The following is a 24979-nucleotide window of genomic DNA, read 5'->3' as shown; positions in this document are numbered from 1 at the left end:
CAGACACATATATACACTTACCTACACACCACCAGCATTCCTAGGACGAATTGAAGGAGATTTTTTATTTGTAACAACTAATAATTTCACAAGAAAACTTCACTATAAACGAAGAGAGTATAATACCGATCAACATTAGTTTCAAGTTTAGTATTAAGCATTCTGCCGGTATCAAGTATCACACTTTCAATCAGAAATGTTCACTCTTTTGATTTTCTTCATTAATTTCCGTCTTTCTGGGCCACACCACTGTAATTAGTGCTTCATTTAGTTACCAAAATGTGATCTTGATCAAGATTTCCTCAAGATTTTATTATTTTGACCGCTTTTTTCACAGGTCAAAACGGAAAAGCATTGGATGTTCCTAGTGATTGATCTCCTCGCTCGATACGAAGAGACGGGGCGCACCGATTCCCCATTGACCGCTGCGCCATGACTCATTGCGGAGAGGGTAACAGCAGTCAGTGAAATAGCGAAAAACGGCCTGTTCTGCAATACACTGCTTTTTTCCACACGTATAAAACTATTTGTGGTTGTCGCTTGGTCCTTTTTTCCTCGCTTCCTGCCTCTTCCTGCACTGATAACGTCGTCGTCACTGGCGTCTTTTTCATGATAGCAAACAGTTCTTATCGATTTTTCTTCATTAAAACTTACAGTTACGACACTCTCTTTTTCTTTTATTCAAGATACTTTCATGTATTTCAATTAATTCAATTTTCAGAATCGTATCGGAAATCTTTCTCGCTCTTCTCGACTGTCATTCGAGAAACGGAGTGAGATATGGCACAAGTAGAAGTAAGCGTTTCGTAATTTAATTTTTTTGAAAGCTTTGATCTGGAATCAGTTCAAAACTTCTGATTTACATACTTGTCAACCTGGGCGAAGCTGTGACTCGCTTCAAACGGAGTTTTATCATCTGAAAAAATACCAAAATGTAGATCTCGGCGAGATCTATTTATTCCGGCCCGCGCCACGTTAATGATTCATTCGGAATCCGGTCCGTGATCTACATTTTGGTATATCTTCCAGCTGATAAAACTCAGTTTGAAGATATTTATGCGCTGGCCTGTTTCGGTTCAGTTGACAAGTATGATGATTTGATTATTAAAGTTACTTCATTTCAGTCCGAAGTAACAGCTGGAAATGTTCGAAGTTTGGTGAATAGGTTATCTAGGGATATGAGCAACAGAAACCCGTTTTCCGTTCATCAAAGTGTTGAAAAAAGAGGTTTGTTGAAAATTTGTCTACTTTTAAAATAACCATTACTACAGCTGTTCCACCTGTATCTTCTCAACCTCAACAACAATTATACATTGCAACTTATGCATACAGCTCGAAACAAGAAGATGAGCTCAGTTTCGTCGTTGGTGATATTATTGAATTGATTAGTGAAGTTGAAGATGGATGGAGTAAAGGAAAACTGAAAACTACTGGAGCGGTTGGAATGTTTCCAACAAATTTCGTAACTCTAAAAGCAGCCCCTACAGTACCGAGCACTTCCAGCTCTTCTACTGTAGCTTCTAGTAATGCGGCCCGCCCAAAAACAGGCACCGGAGATGTTGTAATGAGGGTTGAGCCCAAAGCAATTGATCGAACTCCGTCAACAGTAAGTTCAGTTATTATATTGAATTTTAGTTTCAATTCTCATTTTTTCAGATCCTCTTAGATCAGTCACCCGCTCTGAAAATATCAGAAAACAAGTTCAACAGCACTGTTTCATCTGCTACACCAGCATCAGTAAGCACGGAATCACCTTCCTCTGAAACTGCGAAAACAAAAGGTAAGTGCCTTGAAATTTATAACAGAAGTTTATTCAAATACTGATAATTCAGAAATGGCGCGTGTCAAATTCGTCTACAATCCTCAGCACGATGATGAGTTAGCTCTGAAAGATATTGATATGCTGCTCAACATCACAAATAAGGTATCATTTTATACTGCAGTATTTAAATTTAAATTTCAGATTTTTAAACACATTTAACATTAGAGATTGCATGAAAAACTGAGCAATTTTATATAGTTCCTCCATGTACATAGTAATTTACAGAACTGTGGTGATGCTGGTTGGTTTGAAGGTGAACTTAATGGAAAGAAAGGACTTTTCCCTGATAATTTCGTGGAATTGGTGCAAGTTCCCCTCGGTACTGAATCTGGAATGCGATATGCATCAATTTCGCGAGCAACAAATCTCACTTTAATCGGTCACAAACCTCCTCCAGTGAATCCACCTCAACCTGCAGTCCCTCCAAAGCCAGCGAAAATTGTATCAGTGAGTCTTTCTCAGTTTTTTTCCGTAAAACACGTGCTCAATTCCCGAAGTGAAATACCTTCTATCTTCCACCCACAATTTTCCTCCGTCTATTTTTTGTAAGAGACCCGAGGAATGCATGAGACACAGAGAATTTGCCTCCCACGAAAAATGATCGAGAATTCTCAGCTGTCGGCGCCTCCTCGCTTTCTCGTTCATTTTCCTCTCACACAATCATCCTCATTGATTCACGTCCTCATCGTTTTCCAGACTGAATCAACTTCCCCTTCGTCTACTACAGCAGTTACTTCTCAGGCCCCAGTTGGTTCAATTTCAACAGCTTCCTCCACCAATATGCCGTCTGTTAATCCGTCCGGCGGATTGAAGAATAATAACTTTGCTGCCCTCCGAGAGAAAATGTCAAAAGTAAGTTTGCAATTCTTCAAATAAAAATATTTCTGTCATTTCAATGTGCCATTTCTTTTTTTATTTTTAATTTTTTCTGTTTTAGAATCTCAACGTTGTGGCACCGGAAAAAGTTGCATCTATTCAACAGAAACCCACCGAACAACGAGATCGTTCGTCAACCGTTGAATCGTCTACCGGAGAGCCATCAGTTGATCACAGTAGTGGAGATCAAGTAACTGAACTCCAACATATCACCAAGAATCGAGCACGCCCGCCGAAGAATCGTCCGATGAGTATGGTCATGAACCGTAATCGAGTTAGTTTTTTTTTCGAATATTAATTCATCTATAACCATCAGTCGGGGTTTCTTTAATATCAATCGATCTAAGTCCCAAATTTTTATCGCATGACTGAACAATGACGATTGTTTGATTCATTTTATTGGAAAGAGCAAGAACCTTCAGCTTAATTCAAAATGCAAAAATCGTTTGTTTTCATGTTCATTCTTCTTCGTTTTTTCTTTTTCGAAAAATAGTTATTGATTTTTCATGAAGACTCATGTAACGTCTTTCTAAAATGATTATTTTTCAGTCTTCCGATGAGTCTCCAACAGGACGCCTGAGCTCTCCTACTTCTGCTGCTACGAGTTATCCAATGTCTGCTTCAATGTTCGTTCCTGCTGCGAAAGAAGTTTCAATTCCTTCCAATAGCAGTGCGTCATCATCTCCATTCAAAACTTCATCTATCGCTCCTGTTACGTTGGTCCCACCTTCTTCTGCATCGAAGCCTGCACTTCGTCCGGTCACAAGCAATTCACTTCCTGAAACAAATGGTATTATTGCTATGTCATTGATCAGTTTCCGAAAAGTTCTTATTTCAGATTCATCATTCATCAGAAAGTTGGCTTCCCCTGACAGTGGAAAGTCTCCAGATCTTTCATCAAACCCTGATTATGTGAGCCGGGCTGAATATGATGCTCTGCTCGATCGGTTCCGTGCATTAGAATCGAGAGTAATTGCTTTGGAGAAACACCGTTTTTAGCCATCATCCTTCGTGTAAATTTGCCAACTTCTCCCAGTGCAATATCGATTCTCGAGAAAGTATTTCTAGAATCAACTCGTTTTAATTGTTCTGTGATACTTTTCTTCCCCCTCCTTCCATCCGTTTCCATTCTCACTTCCACCGATTCGTTTGTATTCATTCACTTATCGTTTGTATGCTCCACAAGTTTGCTTTTTCGCTTTTTCACATTGTTGCTCAAAACGGCGTCGTTTTTTCTTCTCTCCCTCCTTTACTTCCAGCACATGTTGGCCAGTCAAAAACTGTTAATTTGTATCTCTTGTTTTCGATTGGCCTTTTTTCTCTTTTGCACCCTCTCAATTTATTTCTAATTTTTATTCTCAAACTATGAATATTATGTGATTATGCGTTGATTAAAGTGAAAATGTTACTAGTCTGAATAATATACATAATATAACACTAACTATCGTTGAATTGCGGTGAAATCCTTATCGAAAACATTTCTTTGATTGACTAACCTTCTGTTCGATTCTAGAAATTATGACTCTTCCAATCAATAGTGACGAGGATTTCAAAACTACCTTTGAGGAGAAGAAAGCCCGTCCAGTGATCCTGTTCTTCACTGCTATCTGGTATGTCTAACTACGTCATAATAAATTCGTTTGCTCATCTTAATATTATCCAGGTGCGGACCATGTCAGCAAATTAAGCCACTCGTTGAAGAAGAGGCTGCCAAACACAAGGATCGTCTGTCCATTCTCAAAATCGATGTTGATGAATGCGAAGAAGCTTGCGAGAAATACTCAATTAGCTCCATGCCAACATTCCTCCTCATTGTCGACGGAGTCACCAAGGATACGTTCAACGGAGCCAACAACGAGAAGTTTTCCAACATGGTCGCAAAGGCCCTTGAATAAACATGTGAACATTTTCTCCATTTCATTTTGCCACTAATTTTAATCCATAATGACTCAGTAAACAGTATTCATCTACCACCAGTTTGACGATGTGTATGTTCTCTTTCAAAAAAGAAACAGCTTCATTGAAACTTCAAACTACGCTACGCTAGCTACAGTTTTCGTAGCTGGTGTATGGTTAACAGATTTTAGAAAACACGTTTGATATTTTACGGAATCAAACTACTCTCCGATCACAGACCAGAGCTCCTAATAAAAATGAAAATTCTTCTTTTTAGTCTACTTCTCTCTGATTTGATATTTTTTACAATGAATAATAAGTTCACATGCATGCATAAATTATCGACCTCTTTTCTTTTCAGGATGATTACTGTTGGGTTACTGTAGCTAACCGAGAGAAACAGGACCGGCATACTCCGGATGTGGATTAGATTCGCTTGTTTTTATTTTTTTAAACATTTGTTTACATGGATTTATAAACAGATGGACTCTATTCATATTGATGTTTTTGCATGAAAACAAAAAAAGAAAACAGAACTGACAAAGCAATGAAAACACAACAACTTGTCCTTCTTTTTTTGCTCCATGAGTAACAAAACAAGGCATCAGATGCTCTGTTAGAAAAAGGACAGAATTGGGAAAAAAAGAGGGAATTCCCCTTATTTGGACATTGCCGGAAGCAATTTTCTAGACGTTTTATTCTTTCATTCCATTTCAATCTGACGACGTCTTCTTACGTGATTCTTCATCTCATTTCGTTGAATATCAACAACTGAACTGTGTAGTTTTGCATTATGATCAGTTGATCACTTATCATTCATTTCATCTGATTTCTCGTAATCTCTCACGGGAATTCTCACTGAATTGGCTTGTTACTTTTCACATGTCTACTCGTTTTTCTGAGAAAATATTCACAATAGTTTCAAATAGCAAAAAGTATTTTTTATGAATCCTGAATCTTATTCAATAGAAGCAATCAAATATCTCTCACATTCCAAGTCTTCTTCTTTTTCTTTCTCGATTCTTTTTTTGTTTAGGTTCTTTTTTTTCCTTTTCCAACTTATTTATTGTTTATTTCACCGTTATCACATGTTGGTCTCATTGAGTGTTATTTCTCCAATGATAACGATTGAACGATAAAAGTCTCAATAAATTGTACCTTTCTGATTCAAGTTTATTGAGATTTTCACGTGTCTCAACTATGAAATCACTTGTGATTCAAGTGTTTTATTTGAATTTATTCAACTACGTTCTGGTATTTATCTCATTTATTCGTCTTCGTTTCGGTAGTTCAAAAAAAAAAAGATTTTGTTCCAATTTTTTTTCCAAATGTACATTTTGAATATTCAAGAAACAAAACAACACATTTACGCAGTAATGGAAACGAAAATTGATCCATTGGCTTCTCGTTTCGAAACTTTTTTCTGGAATATTATATTTTGTTCTCAAAAAAATCACGTTTTCAATGGAATGATTCCAACTTCCGACAATAATTCAACAAGAAAACAGAAGAAATATCTCGAGACTGATGTCATTTTTCCGTTCAAACAAACGTTTACTTTGGAAGAATTGATCGTTGATGCTTTCCCATTTTTTGCAAAGAAACCCTTGGTTACATCAACATTCGTTGTGCTTCACTGAATTCTACCACGCAAATCCCAATTCTTTCAGAAAAGAATCACTTTGCTCATAATGAAGATTGTGAATTCTGAGTATTGTTTTCTTTTTTTATCCAAACTCTAAAATTACTTTCAAAAGTTGTGTTGTGTTTTCTGTTTAAATCGTAGATCTCTTTGCTCCCTTCTCTGCTCTTTTTTCGCATGACGGGGGTCCCCTTGTCATTTTTTTCTTCTCTCTCAGACACTATGAAACAAATCATGTTGATTGTTCATCAAAATTTCTGTTTATTTTTTTCAGAATGGTTGTTTACAATTGCTTCAATGACGAAGATTTCCTTCGGAAATCTGAACATGGCATCGGAAAAAGAGCCATTTACTACTTCTACACAGAGAAGTAAGTCATCTCAAATTGATCAGAGTCCGCTTTTCTTTCTTCCAGTTGTCCATCATGCCTACGTATTAAACCGCTATTCGATGATTTGTGTAAAAAATATGAGAAGACATCGCTGGTTTACACGTATTCTTGCTACAACGATGACCAATGTGAGTCTCCTTTTTTGACTGATGACCACTTGAATTTTGGACTTTTTCAGTGACTGGAGACGCGTTTGCAGTAAACGAAACACCAACATTTGTGGTTATGGATAATGGGTAAGATTCTGGTTTTTTCGACTTCTTTGGAGTACGGTATTGGTTATTAGCTGTGAACAGTTTTTAGTTATAATTTTCGAACCATGAGTTTCGGCAGATTCTTAAACCGAGATATGTCGAATTTCAAACAATGGAAGATAATATCATATCCCTTTTTTCAGAGAAGAAATCTCACGACATGTCGGTGGAGAAGCTGAAAAAGTTCAAGAGATATTCGAAAAATATGCTATATAAATTTGATATGTGAAAATCATAACTTTATTTCTACAAATAAAATTTCTATTAAACAGTTTTCCTTTAGAAAGAAGTTCAACCTAAAACAGACATAAGTTAATCCGAAAACGGACTGGCTGTAGAATTTTTCAAAGTGGTTCGGTACAATAAAAGCGTGAAATTTTTAAAAAACGATATGTATCTGATTCATTTTCTGGCATTCTTCGTCATTTCTAATCATAAAACTCAAAATGTATCGGCGAGTTCGTACCGAATCAACGAGTTACTCTCCTCTTCCGGAGCTCAGTACTCAATCAGTGAGTCCATCCGAAACGAAGAGTAACAATGTGGGAAGGATCATATTGAGTCCGATTAGGGAGTCGGTTGATGAGTTTGTTTTTCGATTTGGAGTTCAGATTTAGTGATTGCGACTTTTATAGTTTGTTGCCATATGGAACTAATGTGATACAAAATTACACTAAATCAAGACAAAGTGATGTTCCTGATCAAGTGAGAAAGCGGTGAAAATCTTGAAATCTTGTTATTTGTTTCAGACAAAATTCGATCATACTTATCGATTCAATAGAGCTTATTTATCTCATTTCGGAAAAATAGCATTTCATATCAAAAATATTGGGAAATGGAAACGAAAAGAATGGTGTCGATTTGCGAAAGGATTGATGCCAATCACAATGTGGTTACCTCATTATTCATGGAAATCGAGTCTTCTATTCGATTTTCTCGGTGGATTAATGGTTTCAGTAATGAGTGTTCCACAGAGTATCCGTCTACAGTACCATTGGATTACTGTAGTTTTATTCCAGGTCTCGCGTATGGAATGTTAGTTGGTGTTCCACCGAGTTATGGTCTCATAACTGGAATAATCGGACCTTTCGTTTATGCATTATTTGGAACTTCGAAACATGCATCACCTGGATCATTTGCAATTGTCTCTTTGATGGTTGGAGCCGTCGTTGAGAGTTTTGGACATTCTGTTTCAATAGATGAGGTGGATTCAATTCCGAATATAACTGAAGAATTTTGTTGCCGAGAAAACAAACCGAAAGTTTCTGATAGTGATGCTATTGCAATTGCAACTTCAGTTACTCTTCTCGCTGGGTTATTTCAAATTCTTTTCGGATTAATGAATGCTGGATTACTGGCAGTTTGGCTATCAGATCAATTGGTTCAAGGACTGATTTCTGGTGCGGCTGTTCATGTATTAACATCTCAATTGAAGTCGATGACTGGAGTTACGAATGTTCCTCCGACAAGTGAACCATTTCAGCATATGCAGGTATTTCATATCTTCAAAATTCTTAGATCTTGATTCTATTTCAGTTCTACGTCTGCTTCTTCTCACAAATAAAAAATATTGAAATACCGGCAGTGATCATCTCAATAGTATCCGTTTCACTTCTATTAATATCTGCCTACATCATCGATCCATGGTTGTGTAAAAAGATTCCAGTCAAGTTTCCAATGGAACTGATATTGGTTATTGGGATGACTCTGACTGTTCACTTCACACGGAATACTTCGTATCATTTCAATGTGAAAACAGTTGGAGAAGTGACAAGTGGAATACCTGCTCCGTTTGTTCCTCCAATGAATAATCTATTCGGAATGATGGGATCAGCTATTTCGATTGCAATAATATCATTCGTAATTCACATATCTCTTTGTAAACTGATTTCAAAGAAGCTCCAATACGTTGTGAGTTCAAATCAAGAATGGTTTGCACTTGGTTTAATGCATTCAACCTCTTCATTCTTCGGTTGTTTTGCTGGTGGATCATCACTCGGAAGGACAATGATGCAAGTGAAATGTGGAACTAAATCTCAACTTTCAACTATTGTTTCTTCTTTTGTTTTGATTATTTTCGTAATGGGAGCAGCTGGAACAATCGAACATCTTCCCAAACCAGTTCTAGCTTCAATTGTTGTCGTGGCAATGAAGGATCTCTACATTCAAATATTCACATGTTCAACACTTCGAGATAAGAATTTTGTGGATTATGTGAGATTTCTTCAACTTTCAAATTTTTTTCAATCCCGTATTTCAGTTAATATTCGCAACAACTTTCACTTCTGTTATCGTTCTGAATGTTAATTTCGGTTTGATTATCGGAGTTGTTTTTGAATTATTGACAGTTGTATTGAGATCTCAATGGTTCATTTTCATTTGGAATTCTAAAAATTATTCAGAAATTTATTCTAGGGCCGACAGTGCGTTACTGGGAAGAATCAGAGGAACGAACCATTTTCGACGATTGGGTCTTTATGAGACAACGTATGATATTCCGGGGATCAAAGTGTTCCGATTCGATTCTCCATTATATTTTGCGAATTCCGAATTATTTGTTGGACGAATTCATGAAGCTTGTGGACTGAATCCTCTTATTGGTCTGTGAGAAACTATTGTATTGACATCTAAAATATTGATTTCAGTTCGTGGAGAGATTGCTGAAACTGACAAGAAAAGAAAAGCAAAAGAAAAGAAGAAAGAGAAAGCAGATGCTGAAAATCAACATTCGAAAGAGAATGAAACGAGTGAGAGTTCACCGACCCTTCTTCTTCAATCCCTTCTCGTTTCAGAATTAGAAGTGAGTGCTCATCAAGCAAAAGTTTTGGATGAGAAGCAACCACAGTTGGATCCAGATCCGGCAGTCAATTTTGAGACGACACAACTCACTCATATCATCATTGGTTATCTGCTTCTTCGAAAAACGCTAACTTTGAATTTTCAGATTGTTCTGCCATTCTTTATGTTGATTTAATGGGAAAAGATGTTCTCATCGATGTCTACAATGATTATAAAACAATTGATATTTCTGTTCTTTTCACAAATACTCAAGGTCTCCTCTTTTCAAACGTCCGTATTAATCAGCAATATAATTTTAGAACGAGTTCGTCAACTTTTCGAAACAACGAATTTCTTTGATGAAGTTCCTCGAAATCGAGTCTATGTGAGTGTAGCAGATGCCGTTGATCAAGCTGAGCTGGAACAGAGGAGGAAAAACGATGCAAATATTGTTCTGGCCAGTAGAATGATCACTTGATATCAATCAATCTATTTATTGTTTCAGATGAAAGCAGCTCCGAAGCCCACCGTCGCACCTCCTATTGCTAAGTCTGTTGGACAAAAATCGGTTCCACTTGGTGACAATACACTGGTTAAAACTCAAAGTTCTGGTTGGTTTCTTTTTTGAATACTCATTCAAACAAGATGCATATTTCAGCTTCATTGGTCACTGGAGTGGAATTTTCTGTTCGAGATAATACAGCGAAAGAAGGAACGATTCAAAAGAAGCCTCGAGTACCAAGTAAATCGAATATTCATTGGGATGACCTGGACAAAACACAAACTGATTCTAGTAAAAGATGACTGTTTGTTTCCAGGATTCTCAATTTTTAAAATGTTGAAAAAATAAAGGAGAACTTTCTAACTTTTGATGTTTAATTCACTGGTATTGAAATCGGACGCATTCTGGGCGTTCAATTTCAATTTCCTAATTGAAAATTCTTCTCGACGTTGTAATCGTTGACCTTGACATGATGTATCAATATAAAAGAATCAGTTGAATGATAGTTCGATCGTTGTGTCTTTTTGCAATGCCTGTTGTTTCTGTTGAAAATAATGAACAACTTCTGAGCGAATATCAAGGAGCTGGAGATACTCCTGTTGTTTTCTACTTTTTCTCTGAATGGTAAACTTCGTGAATTTGTTTTGATAGATGACTATTATCCTTGTACAGTAACCTCCTCTGTGACGATGTCAATCCTTTGTTCAATCAAGTTGCTGATGAATATCCTCAAGTTTTAGTACTCTCCGTGAATTATACATGCCAGAGTGTTGGTGAGCAGATTTTTTCAGAAAACTAATTAAATTTTCTAAAAATTTCAGTTGAAGGGACCGACTTCACAATCGAGTCCACACCAACTGTGATTGTTGGAATTAACGGAATAGAATCTTGTGAAGATAAACTCGTCGAATCTCAAATCACTGAAGAATCTCTTCGAGCTCTTTTCCAGAAGTATTCAAACTAATTTAATGTTACTGTCATTTTCCCTTATGAATTTGTAGAGAAGAAATGAAAAAAAAATTTATTTGACTAAAATTTGGATGGCTTATGAATTCTGATCAATTCTAAAATTATTATTCAATTAGTTATAAGGAGGGAAGTACCGCGTAACGAAACTGAGAAAGAACCACACTGAGATTATTGTAACTGGGAGCATAAAAATCTAATCTCGGTCGTCAGAGAATAATAATTGTTCTATCCACATTCCATATTTATCCCAAAGTGCTTCTTGAAGGAACAAAGCATATCCAACACCGAACAAAGATCCACCAAGATGTGCGGCATGATCAAACAAGCGGAACCTAAATTTAACTTTCATGTTAGGTCAGAACACAGTAACTAAATAACCTCAAAAGAAGCCCAAGAAGATCAAAAGCAATGATTCCATAAACAGCGTGTTTAGCGGAAAAATCAAAGTTTGGAACAAATATTAGAGAGAGCCGAGCTGAAATATAATTGGCTATTATTGTAGAATTGACAAAAAATCATTTACCGTCTGGAATTTGCATACATGTGTATGTGAGCACAGCTAAAATGGCTCCACTTGCTCCAAGAGCTCGTATTCCAGATCGCATTACAGCTTTATCAAGAAGACTGACGAAAGATGAGACGACAGCTGCTGTGATATAAAAAGACCAGAACTGTTCTGGACCCATGAACTTCTCGATGATGTGAGGTGCGAAGGTTGACATAACATACCTGAATGAATAATTATTTTTCGATATTCATCTATAATGTCTTCTTTATCTGTTTCATAAATCAAAAACAAACTTACATGTTGAGGCCAAGATGGATAATCGATGAATGTGAAAATGCGCTGAGTAGCATAGGTGAACACAAAGACTTTGATGCATAACTGTTTGTGAAGTATCTTGTCATGAAGGGTTTCAATGATTTTCCTTTCCAAAGAAGATACACCTGAATCGAATTTATATTCATTCATCACATGTCGAGAGATGTGTTATACCACTATATTCAATCCAACCAATACTGCCAAATGCTTCTCGCCAGTCGTCAGTTTGTATTCAGTGCCTGCTTCAACCTTAGGATCGAAATAGAGTTTCACCTAAAATAGATGCGACGGTGTTATTAATGAAGATTTTTTGGCACAAATCTCGACTTTGGCAGAAATCTTTGATTACACCGCGTGTCTCAACCGAATCGAAACACTTACCGCTTCAAACACATTCCTTGGCAATAATTCTTCTTCTTCTTTTCTTCGTCGCCAAATTTCTACTATCGATGCTATAGTGATAGTTGTTGCTCCAGTAGCAATAGTGAACTGTAGCGCCTGTAAATAAGTTGGAATTGAAGAATATTGTACTTACAATAACATTAAATGATACAAATAACTTACTTTCCATAAATCTGATAACGGTCTAACCGATCTCGCATCTGGACCAAACGCCTGTTTTGCAACTGACTGAACCTCTCGATTCTTCGCTAGCTCTTTGATTTCCTGATGACGTAACCGATCTCTTAATCCGTCTCTTGTGAATCGACTCAATAAGTTTGAGCATTTTGTGAAAGACCGTGAACTAAGATATCCGAATAGCCGAACACCATACATTTTTCTGTAAAATCTAGTAGATGAAGAGAACGAAGGAAAGTCGCTAGTGGTCTCATTCTTTCAAACGTGAAAAGCGCCAGCGTTACTCAATAAATGCGCTATTATGATTGTAAACTCTATGAACCGTCGCTTAAAGTATACAAACGATAATAAACAACTAATGTAGCAGTTATCGAGCGAAAAAGATTTAAATGTATTTATTCAGCTTTAAAAGTGAAAAAGGTGGAATGTTACAGAAATGATATAAATTGCATCAAATAGATTACGTATGTGTACTAAAGGTATCAGAATGGAATAAAGGAACATCTTGAAAATTAGTATTCGTATGGCGATAACAAAATGAGGGCAAAATGGTACAATTTTCAGTGAAATTTCAGAGATCTAGCAGCTTTAGGTCTTGGGGTATGACTCATTTGAGCAATTTGGTTATTTCTTTGAGCATCAATCTTCTCTTGAGTCTTTCCCAGTTCTTCAACAAGAATTTCGTTGATAGCTTCTATATTGTTGTCAGAGAAACGAAGGTATCTAAATTTGAAAGATCAGTATTTGAATATTTTCCGAAGTACCACTCACTTTTTATTCATGAATATTGCTTCTGCAACATACATGGGAGCAACTTCACACATCAGCTTCAGATGATCGATTATATCAGGTATTGTTGATGGAGTAGAAGAACTGAACTGCACAAACTTGGCGATTGCATCCAGTTCCATCGTTTGAGCTCTTTTCGATGTGTAGTGATTACAGACGATGCGCACATATCTTTCTTTCAATAGAGTCAACCGCTGTCTTCTTTTCTCAAGGTCTTTATCAACTAATGCGTCGGCAGCTTTTTTGATTGCTTCTTTGGCACGAATTCTTTCCAGCAATGTCATCGTTCCTTTGCTTTTCTGTTCTGCCTGCATTTCAGAAAACTTTTTCGGAGATAGTGGAACTTGTGCAGATGGTCCAGTGCTCGTTTTGATTGGACTCTTCAAGTCGCTGATCAATCTTTGAACTGACGCTGGTAAAGATACTTTCTCCAGATCGATTTGTTTCTCAAGAGCTTCTTTCATTCCCATATGTACAGAGCTTTTTTGATGTGGAGGCTCGGGGAGCTTCACTTGTGGCAGTTTGGGGCAATGCACATCTAGGCGGAACAATGGATGCATTCTCTTGATTCCAGACACACTCGAAACTGCAATATCGAAATAAGATTCGGTACATAATTAGACAGAACTTACATCCTTGCGATTCGAGAAACTCTTCATGATGTTTCATTACAATCGTTGTTAGTTTATGCCGGAAAATATGAGCACGATCTCTCTGTCTAGCTGCATCAAGTCTGATTTTTCCATCGATATCTGGCTGTCTTGCTACTGGTTGAACTTTCTTTCTGGGGCTCTTCTTTGGAGAAAGTAATTTCGAGGGGCAAACCAGAGGTAGTTCATCGTTATCTTCAACAGGTGTCTTCTCGAGTATATACCCACGCAAATCTGTAGAAGAAATAATTACCAAACTAGAAACGGCTTAGTAACATACCATCAATCAGATTCGGGCGAATTTCAAGCTCGTATTTACCGCCTTGTCCAAATGCTTTTCTCTGCTCACGCATTTCAACATGGAACGCTTCAGGATATACATGAAGAATTTGTGACAAGTGATAACTGGAAAATTCTCGTCCTGATGTAGATTTGACACTTTTGAACAACTCAGCAGCCAAACATGTTCTGTTTTGACCAAGAAAAATGCCGGCGATTTGATCGACTCGTTTGAAAGAATCAGCGAGATGTTCATAAGTCGATGGCAGCTCAATTCGTTGACGTACACTCTCTTTTACGTCTTCCGTGAGTTTAGAAACTTTCAAAAACTGCGCGGTCATTCGATTTCCTTCTTGTTCATAAGCATCATCTTGTTCTTCACGAATCTTTTCCGCAGATTTCGTTACATTGAAGCCAGGAACAACATAATCAGGCAACGATTTTTTCGGAGAGAACAGCGTTCGGGCTGCTTTCGATTTGACCGGAGAAACCGTTTCCATGAGTTTTTTCTTTGGTGATTTCAACATCTCTGCGTGTTCCTCTACCATCTTCGCTTTGTTTTTCGAATTTTGAGCATGAACAGCTCTGGCAGCACCTTTTGCGGCCAGTCTTGCTTGCAAATCTGCCACAGTTCTGATTCCAGTTCTCTTCTTTAATGGACCGGATACTTCCATCAGTTCATCTAAAGCTGATTTTCCCGTTGCTGCACTATCTAGAATAATGTCTGGTGTTTCAGATGGCAAACACGGAGCTCCGACTCGAATCACACTTTCCCTCGATTTTTTTGGTGGTGTTCCAGTGACATCTTCAGTAGAAAGTTCCGCATTACGCGATGGAGTACGTGCCCGAGAGCGAGATGGCTTTTCCTCGGGTGCTGGTGCCACGCAAGCTTGGTCGACTTCGATCGATTCATTTGTTTCTTCTTCAACTTGCGAAATTCCCATCGGCTTGGCAGGAGCAGAGACTTGGCAAGGCTCATTTTCTTCAATTATTTTTTTCTCTCCTCTTATCCTTGGTTTCCTCGTAGTCTGAAAAGATGTTTAATAATTGACTTCAAATATAATAAAATTACCTTGAAAAAATCAGTGACGACGGTTTGAGGTGTTTCCGTCCGAGACCGAGACCTAGTAACTCTCGAACTCATTTTTAAATTGAAAACAATAAATTCTACTGTCAAGAGTGTCGAGGGGAGAAGCGAGAAACGTTCACTTTTTGAAGCGCCGTTTTTCCCGCACTTTTTGTCTATTAGAGCGCGTTTCCTACTTCTGCGTCTCCGCTTTTCACTCACTCTCTCGCTTTTCCCTGTGAAATACACCAGTGCTGACAATTGATCGACAATCCACGTTTTCTCTTAAGGATATCCGAATAATATTATTTTCTTTCCGATCATTTTTCTTATTTTAATAGTGATTTGAAAAACAGACAATCTAACTTCCAAAAACAATCAAAGTTTCATATTTTTACATAGTACTTATTTTTCTGAAGTAATACGAAATTCAAAAATATTCCGTATCGGCTGTAACAGGTTCCTTTTTTGCTCCGTTTCTATATAAAAATGTTTTTCCAGTTGTCGAGAGATGCCGGTAATCAATGTTAAAGATGACCAAGACTTTAAAAATCAACTATCACTCGCAGGACCTAAACCAATCATCGTAGATTTCACTGCGGTATGGTGTGGTCCATGCAAAATGATTGCACCTGCATTTGAGGCGTTTTCGAATCAATATCTCGGAGCCATTTTTTTGAAAGTCGACGTCGATGTGTGTGAGGAAACAACCGCTAATCATGGAGTGACTTCCATGCCCACATTTATGGTCTTTCTGAATGGGTTAGTTAGTATTTTTGGAAACATAAATTGTATTATATCAATGTTTCCAGAAACAAGATGGAGACGATGAAAGGTGCAAACAAAGAAGGATTGGAACAAATGGTCAAAAAATTCGCAGATAACTCAGCGAGTGGTTCCCTTGTCGACGGTCAAAGCGATCTTACCACGCTTGTTGACAAGAAGCAAATGGAGAGTTTGAATGGATGCGATGATACTCCACTTGATCGATTCCTCGAAGGAAACTGCAACTTGGTTTCTGACTGCGATGAGCAGCTCATTGTCTCTCTCCCATTTAATCAGCCCGTGAAGGTTCATTCTATTTTGATCAAAGGTGTTAGCGACCGTTCTCCAAAGAAGGTCAAAGTTTTCATCAATCTTCCCAAAACAATTGATTTTGACAACGCCGCTGGTCTCGAGCCAACTCAGCTCCTCGAATTTGATGATACCGCCACCAAAGGGGAAGGTCAGATCATACCGCTGAAATACGTCAAATTCCAGAATGTCCAAAACATTCAATTCTTCATTGAAGACAATATTGGAGGAGGAGATGTAAATTTTGAATTTTCAAGATCCGTTTTATTATTGTCTTTTCAGGTCACTGAGCTCGTCAAATTGACTGTCTTTGGAACTGCGTTGTCAGCAATGAACATGAACGAGTTCAAAAGAGTTGCCGGTAAAGCTGGAGATGCACATTAATCATTACGAATCTCTTCTATTGCTCATCATCACTCATTAATCAGTTCATTGATTACACCAAACTACTTTTGATTCTCCAGTCTCCACCCCGTTTCTTCAAATTTTCATGCACGTATAAATTATTTCGCAAAGTTTATTTTTTCAAATAAAATTTATCTTCGGCTGTAGTTGTATATGTGATTTTATTCATGTTTAATGCTTTAGCATATCTTTCGACCAACGTAACATTTTTGTTTCTTATGTAATGGTTACAGATGGATGTCGACAGGTTAATGCGGGATCTAACTGTTGATCAGCTGGAAAACATCCAGCAGAATTTAGAGTAAGATCCCCATATTGAAAAACTTTAATGACGTTGTTTATTTCTAGGAAAGAAATGGAAGGTAAACGGGAAAACCTTCGAGAAATGGTCGGTCGTCGTTATCGTGACGTTCTCGAAGCTTCATCTGAAGTTCGTCATGTCTGTTCTCTAGCGGAGAAGCTTGCTTCAGATATTGCTAACACGAGAATCAGCTATCAATCTTCTCATATTCGGTATCAGCAATCAATAGAACTAACAAAACTTTTTATTTCTCAGATCTGGAAGCAGGGATGAGCAAAAAGCTGGAGAGCATCTGTATGCTATTAACTATTTGGTATCAAGCATCGGAAGTGACGGTAGTGTTAATGCAAAAAATATGTACTATGCTACATTATTTCAGGCGGAGAACCACTCGATGATGTGGTCGCGTTTTGTATGGTTGAGCATTTACTGAAACAACTGATCAGCAATCATTCCTCAGCGATGGTAAGTAGACTACACGCATTGAAAAATAAATTTTCCAGTTTTCAATGACAAATTTAATTTTCAGATTCATAAAAACGCGAGAGCTCTTACAAACCGAATCGTGGCTACCCGATCAGAACTTGAGCTCCAAAATTCATCAACTCTTGTAGATATTTCTCGATCAGATTGGGCTACTAACCAACTGGCAGCTATTGCTTTACTTCAAGGAAAGGATATCGGGCAACTGCTCGAACTATACCTTGAAAAGCGTTTTGAGTATATCATCCGCCTCATAGAAGATTCTGCCACCATCCTGAATATTGTCGATGAAATCAAAAATACGCTTTCAGTAGTTGAAGAATTGTTTGTTCACGGAGAATTGATTCATGCAATTCACTCAGTTTGTAACGGACAATACAGATGTGGTAAGTTATAGATCCGTTGTTGAACTGCCTCTCACTAGTCGGAAGATTTTTACAGAACTTATTCGTGAGATGTGCGCTGATCAGGCATATTCGTTCGAAAGAACAATAAATGAAGATTTGGACCGAGTTTGGAGATATATGAGAGAAAAACTCAGTGGAAGAGGTGCTGGAACTTTGCCATCGCAATTAGTCGGAGAAAAATGTGCTGCCTGGATTGAAAAGTATGTTGCTAAATTATTTTAAAATGCATGTATTTATTTCCAGAACATGCGCTGTCACTCACAAATTGGTGGCAGAAGTTTGTGAGTATTTCGATAACTTAGATCAAGTAATCGATCTTCTCCAAGCAATTACTGTATCTTTGAAACAAGATTGGCCTAGAATTGGCTCTAGTCGAAGTGTGTATGATAAACTTTTACAGACAGCTGTCGTTGACAAAGCTAAGGTTCGTTGTATAAACTGTGCAGGCTTCTCAAATTAAACTTTCTATCAGATTCTTCTCATACAAATGATTGAGTCCATCGAGCTTTCTGCTAAAAAACGATTCGAGTCAACGAGCGATGGCCCTCCAACTGCTATTTTTGATGAACGAACATATAGACCTGATTCGCAGTCACATATTGGAATATCTACACAACTTTACAAGTGAGTAAACAAACATGTACCCTTTGTTATCCTTGACCCTTAAAACACGTCGTTCGTACCTCGTTCGTAAAATTTGTAAGATCTTGGATTAAACTAAACCGTTTCAAACAATACTTTTTCAGCAAAAAATTATGTTACGATTAAAAGACGTGTTTCCGTTTTACAGGTGTGTCAAGACATTGTGGGAGTCTTTGGAGCAAATGAATGAAAAATGTACTCAATTCGAGTCAATTTGTGCTCCAATGGCTGATACTGTTACGCCTAGTGCGATGAAACAGACTATGGCAGCCAATGTTCTACAACTATTGCTTCGTCTCTGTGATCTCCATTCGGATAAACAGAATGGAGCTGCTAGATTTTTGGCCAGAGCACGGTTAGCTCTCGCATTGGTTCATTCGGACTCTTCGCTCATCAGCACTCTTCTCGACAAGGACTCACAACGCATTACTTCGCTTAATCAAAGGCTCCGTTCTATTATTGAAAAAAATCTCGAGTAAGTTTTCTAAACACGTTTTATTACACAACGCGTGTCGGTGAGGATTCGAATCACAATGTAACACAGAAAATTTGAGAAGGCTCTTCGGTTTTCAAATGATTTAAATATAACGGTGGTTGTCAAAGGGAAAATAGCTATTGCATGAAGTGGGCTTTATGAACATCACAGTTTGGGTGCACCTAATGAGATTGTTGACATGAGAGACGACAAACAATACAACTTAGCGAATGGGAACAGGCAAGTAGCGAAAATGGTATGTGAATAACTATGGAAAAAAGTGTTGAGGTAAACGGATTCACGACTAGAGTCAAGACTAAACGCACAAATATCGAAAAAAAAATGGATGGGATAACAAGAAAAATCACTTTTGATATAGTAGACGAATTACTCTCAGCAAGTGATTGAAGCATTTGTCCGAAAAGCAACGACGGAAGAAATATTCATATGCATATGGCTCCTGGTTGACATTTGGAACTTGATTCATTTCGGTCTTGATGAACTGTTTGGAACGTTCTTGCTCGTTGAAATCAGGCCAAACATCACAGATAGACTTCACCTTGTAGTGATTGAACAGGGCATTCGAAATCTCTTCTTGTTGTCCGAATCTCTCCATATACGAGTCTCGCATTACAACTATGCTCCCAGGTTGGACACATTCGAGTAGAGCTCTTTCCAAATCATGAACATTATGCTAAAATAATTGAAGTTGAAAATTAGTTGATTTCCAGATAGAACTCACCAATGGGAAGTCTACGGACTTAATTTTATCATCAGCCAATGAGACGAAAACAGTTCTTGTTGTGTAGTGGCGAGTTCTTCTGTTTCTAGTTTTATTGCTCAGCTGCTCCGTAGAAAGGGTCTCTACAACTTCTACAATACGATGTGGTCCTCCGATTGGAACATTCGAAGCGATAATGGTATCACACCAGTTTTGGATAATATCTCTCATGAAGCCAATTGTATTGTATATTGTTTCTTCAACAAGTCGATTCTCTCCCATCAATCTGTTATATTCGGTGATTGAAAGACCTGGATTTTCGCACCAGATGAGCATAAAAATGAAGAACTTGTTGAGCGGCATGCGGGAGTAGAATAGAAACGTTCCTTCATAGACTGAGATTTTAGTAATTATTCTTTTCTCTCTTCGCTTCCGGCAAGATCGACATCTCCACTAAAAAGAGTTTTAAATTATAAAAACTTTTCTAAATGGGGGAAATGCTTACCACAAAACCATTTGCATGTTTAATCAGACTCATGAGTTGATCTTTTGGGCAATCTTGTACTCGACAGACTCTTGTATTTGGAATTAGACCATATCGAGCAAGAAACTGGATTCTAAAAAACATATTGAAGAAGCCATAGCTTATAAGTCCGCTTACCCCAGTTTTGGATCACAAAAAATCTTTTGTAAGATGTCACTGTTGAAATCAACATTGAGAACTTCTTCTGGTCCTGCCACCTCAGTTCCATCCAAAATTGTAAACTTTCCGCGATCTGGCCGACTTCTAGAAAAGAAACGTGTTGAAACTTGATTCATGTTTCCCATATTTATTACCCGGGTGTTTTCCTGATTGGTGTATTTGTGCCACTATTAGGCCGAGGGGGTGATGGATTCGGAAACCTGCCAGTTCCGATTGGTAGCTGCAGTGCATTGAAAACACTTGGGTTTATGAGAGCCGACAGATCAATCTTCATTTCGTCATCACTGTTCACTTCCATATCATATTCTTCCTCGTGATTCCCCAAATTTGGAGAGCTTGTCAATGCTGCTAATGCATCCATGATAGACGCATCTGACAGCGTATGTGTGTTCGCGATGAGGTATTCGAGCGAATTCATGGCCCGATTATCCTGAAAATCATTATATATACCATAGTGTCATTGAATGTCTAGGCTGAGTTGAAATCGCGATAAGATAACACGAACGAGGAAGTTCAGAAACGATTATGAAGAAAAAAGAAGGAAAAGCAAAAATGAAAACTGTGGCCGAATTTTACAGTATGATAACGTGGCAACAACAGCGGTCCTAAACAAACACAGTCAGGGAGAGAGACACACGCTCTGACGCACTGTATTATGGAACTGTGGGGACCGTGTGGAGCGAAGCGGCAAACTTCGATCGAAAAGAGAGAAAGAGAGAACCAATGAAAAGAGAGGAAAAGATGGTCGAGGACATTTTGACTGTGGTTGTGGCTGTTAGTTGAAACGGGAGTGAAGTGACTGGAGTGGTGCGCAAGAGAAGGGATCTACTGAACGGGGCCACGACGCCGAAGGGAGAAAACGGGAGAAGAGACCATTGAAGACAGTCAGTCAGTCGGGTGGTGGCTGCACGAACAGGTCTCTCCTCCATCTCTTTCGGAAACTTCTCATTTTGCGCGATCTCTCACTTCTACCGCACTACTCATGGCCCTCGAGATACACTGTTCAAAGAGAGAGCGAGGCGTACACGAAAGAAAAGACTCACTTTCGCGTCCCTTTCTTGTCTCGATCCGTATTTAATTGCAGACTGTATTCGAAATAGTGTAACGCAAGAGTGGTGGTCCCCAAGTTCCGATTACCGTAGAATCGAAATGAAAGGGTAACGTGACTATGAGAAGCGAAATGGAAGACATTGGTTAGATTCTGGAGAATAACGAAGGCTTCTCTACTTTTTTCAAGTTTGAGAAGGAAAATCTACGTCGGACATAAGAGATGGAAAAGCCACTACTTAAAGTTGCAGACATGTGACAACGTTTCTCGAAAAAAGTGAGAAGAGCAACTGAGTTACAGTATACACGATAACATAATTTCTTGATAACAAACCTAGAAAAAGAGAAATCCAAAGTAAAATGAAAATAGTTGAAGGACCCAATATTTCCGAAATGTTTCTCACTTTGACTTGTATCACGGGACAAAGAAAGTTGAGGCCAGATGCGCGAAATTTTTGTTGCCGCTGCCAAGGTACACGGTGTTTGTCCCTGACACACGTATGAATCACGGCACACTAGACTTGCTGACAGCGGCACCATAACATTTCAAAGGTTGTTGAAAAGAATGAACGAAATAGAGCTCAATTTTTTGCCAATTAGGGGGCGTGTTCTTTTTGGCGAGTTACGTTCCTCCTCCTCCCTTTCTTCTTTTCCGTCCTCGCTCACGCAATTGAACTACGTAATCGGCAGTTTTGGGGACGAAAAGCGATGGGCGCCAGTGTTGATGATCGACTCCGATAGCAGAATAAAATGGCAACATTTTTGAGAGAATGAGCTCGTGAAACTCAAAGAGTGACACCTAGTGATAGGAAAAAGTTAGGATGGAAAATAGGAGGACTGATAAGAATGTGGGAGTATTGAATCGAGACAAGGACCCAAACTGTTTGTATGTGAAACTGCTGACAGACGACTAGAGATAGATAGCGAGAGATATTTGCGGGGGAGGCTGTCCGTACCGTCGGACCTTGGAATCGGAAAGATCTACACGAAAGCCTATCCCCAGGTTTGTTGTTTACGGCGCTGAACAGAGCGAAGAAGGGACGCACTTATGTTTGTACTCAACGGCGAAAGATGGTTCCGTCCACCGGTAGCTGCTTTTGTTTTTATTGATCGTTCGATTCTCTCGGAGGACGCTTCATGTTCGTTTCATCAGAGGGAAACCGTTTCGGGCGCAGCGACAGGAGGAGTACGGTGGCCAGTATCCGTTATTTTTAGTCGTCGATGAGGACCGGCGAGGAACAAAGAGGACATCAGTCGAATTGCTATGCAAATCGTACCCTCCGCCCCGCAGGCTCGCATTTATTGTCCAGTTTGGGAAGTCTACTTTACGAAACGATTGAAAGGAACTTCACAAAAATGATGACTGATGTGGTTGGCACCAACAAGCACACTCTTATCAATTTGTTTGGGCCAACAGTAAGAATTTCATTTGTCGAGTCACAACTATTTCAAAAAGGATGTTTTCATCTTAAGAAGGTTCGAGTGATTGATGTTTATTTGAAAAAATGACTGCTTTATTTCGAACAGATTCATAGCCGGGATGAAACGAACAAATCAGCTCAAGTACGAAACTTTTAAAAGTATGGGTTCTTCTTTATTGAAGGAATTTAGTATCCGCGTTCTCAAGAAAAGTGGGCAACCTAAGAAGGAAGAAAACCAAGTGTTCCTACAAACATCTGAACCTCGAAAGTTTTCGCCAAAGGTGGAATAGAAAAATGTTGCGAATTTATTGAGGTCTCTTGTATGATTCTGCGTCTCATATCGTTTACTGTAGAAATATGTTGTGTATTGGCGCCCACCCGCGTCGCCGACGACAACGAATCACAATGCGCAGAAGTAGCAGCAGAAATGTTTCTATGTGCCCGCAGACTGACGGGCCTCTCTACGAATCCATCACTATTTTTCAATCAGCAGGACCGTCTTCTCAGTTCTTTAGTTTTCTCGTGCCTCTCTTTCATATCTCCGTCTAAGTGTCTTTGGAAACAGTCGCATCGCGATCTGCATTATTGTGTGTCTTCTCTCGAGTACGGACCTCGAGGGCCGATTGCGCAGTGCGCGCATTCCGAAGGATCACACAATTCGAGGAGTCGCTGACGATTTTCGTACGGCGGTGGCGCCGCAGCCAGCCATGTATACACAACCGGCCCCGTTTGCCCGTCGATTCGTTTCGATTCGTTTCTTCACATACACATAGAGAGGCACCTCTTCTCTGTCTCTCTGGTCGATCGGCGGCCGATTCCATTTCGATTGTGAGCGTTTTGTTTGGAGACGCACCTATACGTCAACGTCCTTACATTTCAGTTTACATGAGGACCAAGCTCAGGAATGTTCCCGAGAGAAGGGTAGCAACAAGGGGTATGATGGAAGGATGAAAAAAAAGTGATAATATAAAGCGGGGGAGGAGCTGTAACACGAGCCTGAATCAAGAATCGAACATATCGTTTCAGTGATGTATTCTACTCAAAGTTGAAATCAAAAGTGACGTTGAACATAACTTGGCACCTATAGATCAGGCACCATAAGTTTTCGGTTCTTTGTATGAGAGGAGAAAGAAAGCAAATATTGAATTTTATTTGTGCCGTTTTTCACAGACACTCAAAAGAGGTCTTTTTACCACAATGATTTTGTTTATGTGGAAATTCGAAGTTCCCTTGTTTTTAACATGCGTTATAGGCAGATCCGTTGCTTGATGATTTCTGATTGTATTATTTCTACTAATATAACAGGCTACGTGATAATACCTTTGCCGCGTTTCGATTCTCTCATAGTAACACACTATGTTCACTCCAATGTGCCAATGCTTATCATCAGGGAACCTTTCCAACTATGTGGAGCGAGCGAGCGAAGTGCTTCCTAAAGTGCAACGACAGTACTGCTGACTTGCCCGATTGACTGTCCGATAAGATACTCGTTGTCACATGAAGCGCCGCGGACGAATGTGCAGTGTGTTTCGAACCCCTCAATCAGCAAAAATCGCTTTCTGATGGTCGCACCATTTCTCATACTCTCGCAAGCAAACAACCTTGAAAGTAGAAAATTTTCACAAGCGGGAGGTGTGGGGGCCGATGTACACTTTGAATGGCCACATAGCCTACATAAAAAGGAAATTTAGTTGCACTTCGTGACAAAGAGAAAGGTTAACGAGGTAATAGGACTACGGTAATGAGAGGAAAGTGTTGAACTTTTATGACTATTTTATGAAATATTGTTCCCTCGAAGGGTAGTTTAATATTTTGAATTTTGAAAAAAAATCCCTTCGTTAGTTTGAACTCTTATAAAAGCAAAAGAATACCGTAACCTGCAAAGAGGTCCTGGAATTGTATAAAATTTGTAGCAGACAACTCGCTGACAGAAACGGAAAAACATGGGTGCTATGTGGCAGAGAGCGCCCTAATCTGGGCGCCA

The 24979-nt window shown here is 38.7% G+C and overlaps 11 protein-coding genes across 11 annotated transcripts; 7 read left to right on the top strand and 4 right to left on the bottom strand.

Moving 5' to 3' along the window:
• Nucleotides 1–780: 780 nt before the first annotated feature.
• Nucleotides 781–3697, top strand: GCK72_002106 (uncharacterized protein; the record flags this gene model as incomplete). Its single annotated transcript, XM_053723258.1, has 10 exons — nt 781–795; nt 1125–1227; nt 1272–1606; nt 1657–1780; nt 1833–1924; nt 2048–2269; nt 2519–2674; nt 2760–2972; nt 3248–3488; nt 3537–3697. 10 exons carry the CDS (start codon nt 781–783, stop codon nt 3695–3697), a joined length of 1662 nt encoding a protein of 553 aa, XP_053591903.1.
• GCK72_002105 (uncharacterized protein) lies at nt 3304–3704 on the bottom strand (the record flags this gene model as incomplete). Its single annotated transcript, XM_053723257.1, has 2 exons — nt 3304–3476; nt 3602–3704. 2 exons carry the CDS (start codon nt 3702–3704, stop codon nt 3304–3306), a joined length of 276 nt encoding a protein of 91 aa, XP_053591902.1.
• A 512-nt stretch (nt 3705–4216) lies between these two features.
• On the top strand, nt 4217–4593 carry GCK72_002104 (uncharacterized protein; the record flags this gene model as incomplete). Its single annotated transcript, XM_003115053.2, has 2 exons — nt 4217–4308; nt 4362–4593. The coding sequence occupies 2 exons, from the start codon at nt 4217–4219 to the stop codon at nt 4591–4593; spliced, it is 324 nt and encodes a 107-aa protein (XP_003115101.2).
• Nucleotides 4594–6511: 1918 nt separating this feature from the next.
• On the top strand, nt 6512–7097 carry GCK72_002103 (uncharacterized protein; the record flags this gene model as incomplete). Its single annotated transcript, XM_003114709.1, has 4 exons — nt 6512–6606; nt 6652–6755; nt 6806–6863; nt 7025–7097. 4 exons carry the CDS (start codon nt 6512–6514, stop codon nt 7095–7097), a joined length of 330 nt encoding a protein of 109 aa, XP_003114757.1.
• A 230-nt stretch (nt 7098–7327) lies between these two features.
• Nucleotides 7328–10463, top strand: GCK72_002102 (uncharacterized protein; the record flags this gene model as incomplete). The annotated part of the gene is made up of 10 exons (XM_053723256.1): nt 7328–7393; nt 7631–7856; nt 7901–8373; nt 8418–9095; nt 9142–9248; nt 9297–9481; nt 9527–9784; nt 9980–10044; nt 10165–10270; nt 10318–10463. 10 exons carry the CDS (start codon nt 7328–7330, stop codon nt 10461–10463), a joined length of 2310 nt encoding a protein of 769 aa, XP_053591901.1.
• A 197-nt stretch (nt 10464–10660) lies between these two features.
• Nucleotides 10661–11125, top strand: GCK72_002101 (uncharacterized protein; the record flags this gene model as incomplete). Its single annotated transcript, XM_003114806.2, has 3 exons — nt 10661–10785; nt 10834–10934; nt 10983–11125. The coding sequence occupies 3 exons, from the start codon at nt 10661–10663 to the stop codon at nt 11123–11125; spliced, it is 369 nt and encodes a 122-aa protein (XP_003114854.2).
• A 198-nt stretch (nt 11126–11323) lies between these two features.
• On the bottom strand, nt 11324–12730 carry GCK72_002100 (uncharacterized protein; the record flags this gene model as incomplete). The annotated part of the gene is made up of 7 exons (XM_053723255.1): nt 11324–11462; nt 11509–11605; nt 11654–11859; nt 11936–12078; nt 12128–12202; nt 12335–12451; nt 12518–12730. 7 exons carry the CDS (start codon nt 12728–12730, stop codon nt 11324–11326), a joined length of 990 nt encoding a protein of 329 aa, XP_053591900.1.
• A 362-nt stretch (nt 12731–13092) lies between these two features.
• Nucleotides 13093–15394, bottom strand: GCK72_002099 (uncharacterized protein; the record flags this gene model as incomplete). The annotated part of the gene is made up of 5 exons (XM_003115144.2): nt 13093–13255; nt 13304–13907; nt 13954–14205; nt 14252–15278; nt 15323–15394. 5 exons carry the CDS (start codon nt 15392–15394, stop codon nt 13093–13095), a joined length of 2118 nt encoding a protein of 705 aa, XP_003115192.2.
• A 433-nt stretch (nt 15395–15827) lies between these two features.
• GCK72_002098 (uncharacterized protein) lies at nt 15828–16774 on the top strand (the record flags this gene model as incomplete). Its single annotated transcript, XM_053723254.1, has 3 exons — nt 15828–16078; nt 16129–16627; nt 16673–16774. 3 exons carry the CDS (start codon nt 15828–15830, stop codon nt 16772–16774), a joined length of 852 nt encoding a protein of 283 aa, XP_053591899.1.
• A 254-nt stretch (nt 16775–17028) lies between these two features.
• GCK72_002097 (uncharacterized protein) lies at nt 17029–19107 on the top strand (the record flags this gene model as incomplete). Its single annotated transcript, XM_003114634.1, has 9 exons — nt 17029–17096; nt 17144–17308; nt 17352–17431; nt 17476–17561; nt 17626–17965; nt 18021–18186; nt 18230–18410; nt 18459–18610; nt 18777–19107. 9 exons carry the CDS (start codon nt 17029–17031, stop codon nt 19105–19107), a joined length of 1569 nt encoding a protein of 522 aa, XP_003114682.1.
• A 360-nt stretch (nt 19108–19467) lies between these two features.
• Nucleotides 19468–20945, bottom strand: GCK72_002096 (uncharacterized protein; the record flags this gene model as incomplete). Its single annotated transcript, XM_003114563.1, has 5 exons — nt 19468–19797; nt 19846–20277; nt 20330–20441; nt 20486–20611; nt 20662–20945. 5 exons carry the CDS (start codon nt 20943–20945, stop codon nt 19468–19470), a joined length of 1284 nt encoding a protein of 427 aa, XP_003114611.1.
• Nucleotides 20946–24979: the final 4034 nt, after the last annotated feature.

This window comes from Caenorhabditis remanei, chromosome I (assembly GCF_010183535.1).
Source record: "Caenorhabditis remanei strain PX506 chromosome I, whole genome shotgun sequence".
Taxonomy (NCBI): Eukaryota; Metazoa; Nematoda; class Chromadorea; order Rhabditida; family Rhabditidae; genus Caenorhabditis; species Caenorhabditis remanei.
This window is presented reverse-complemented; position numbering and strand designations above follow the sequence as displayed.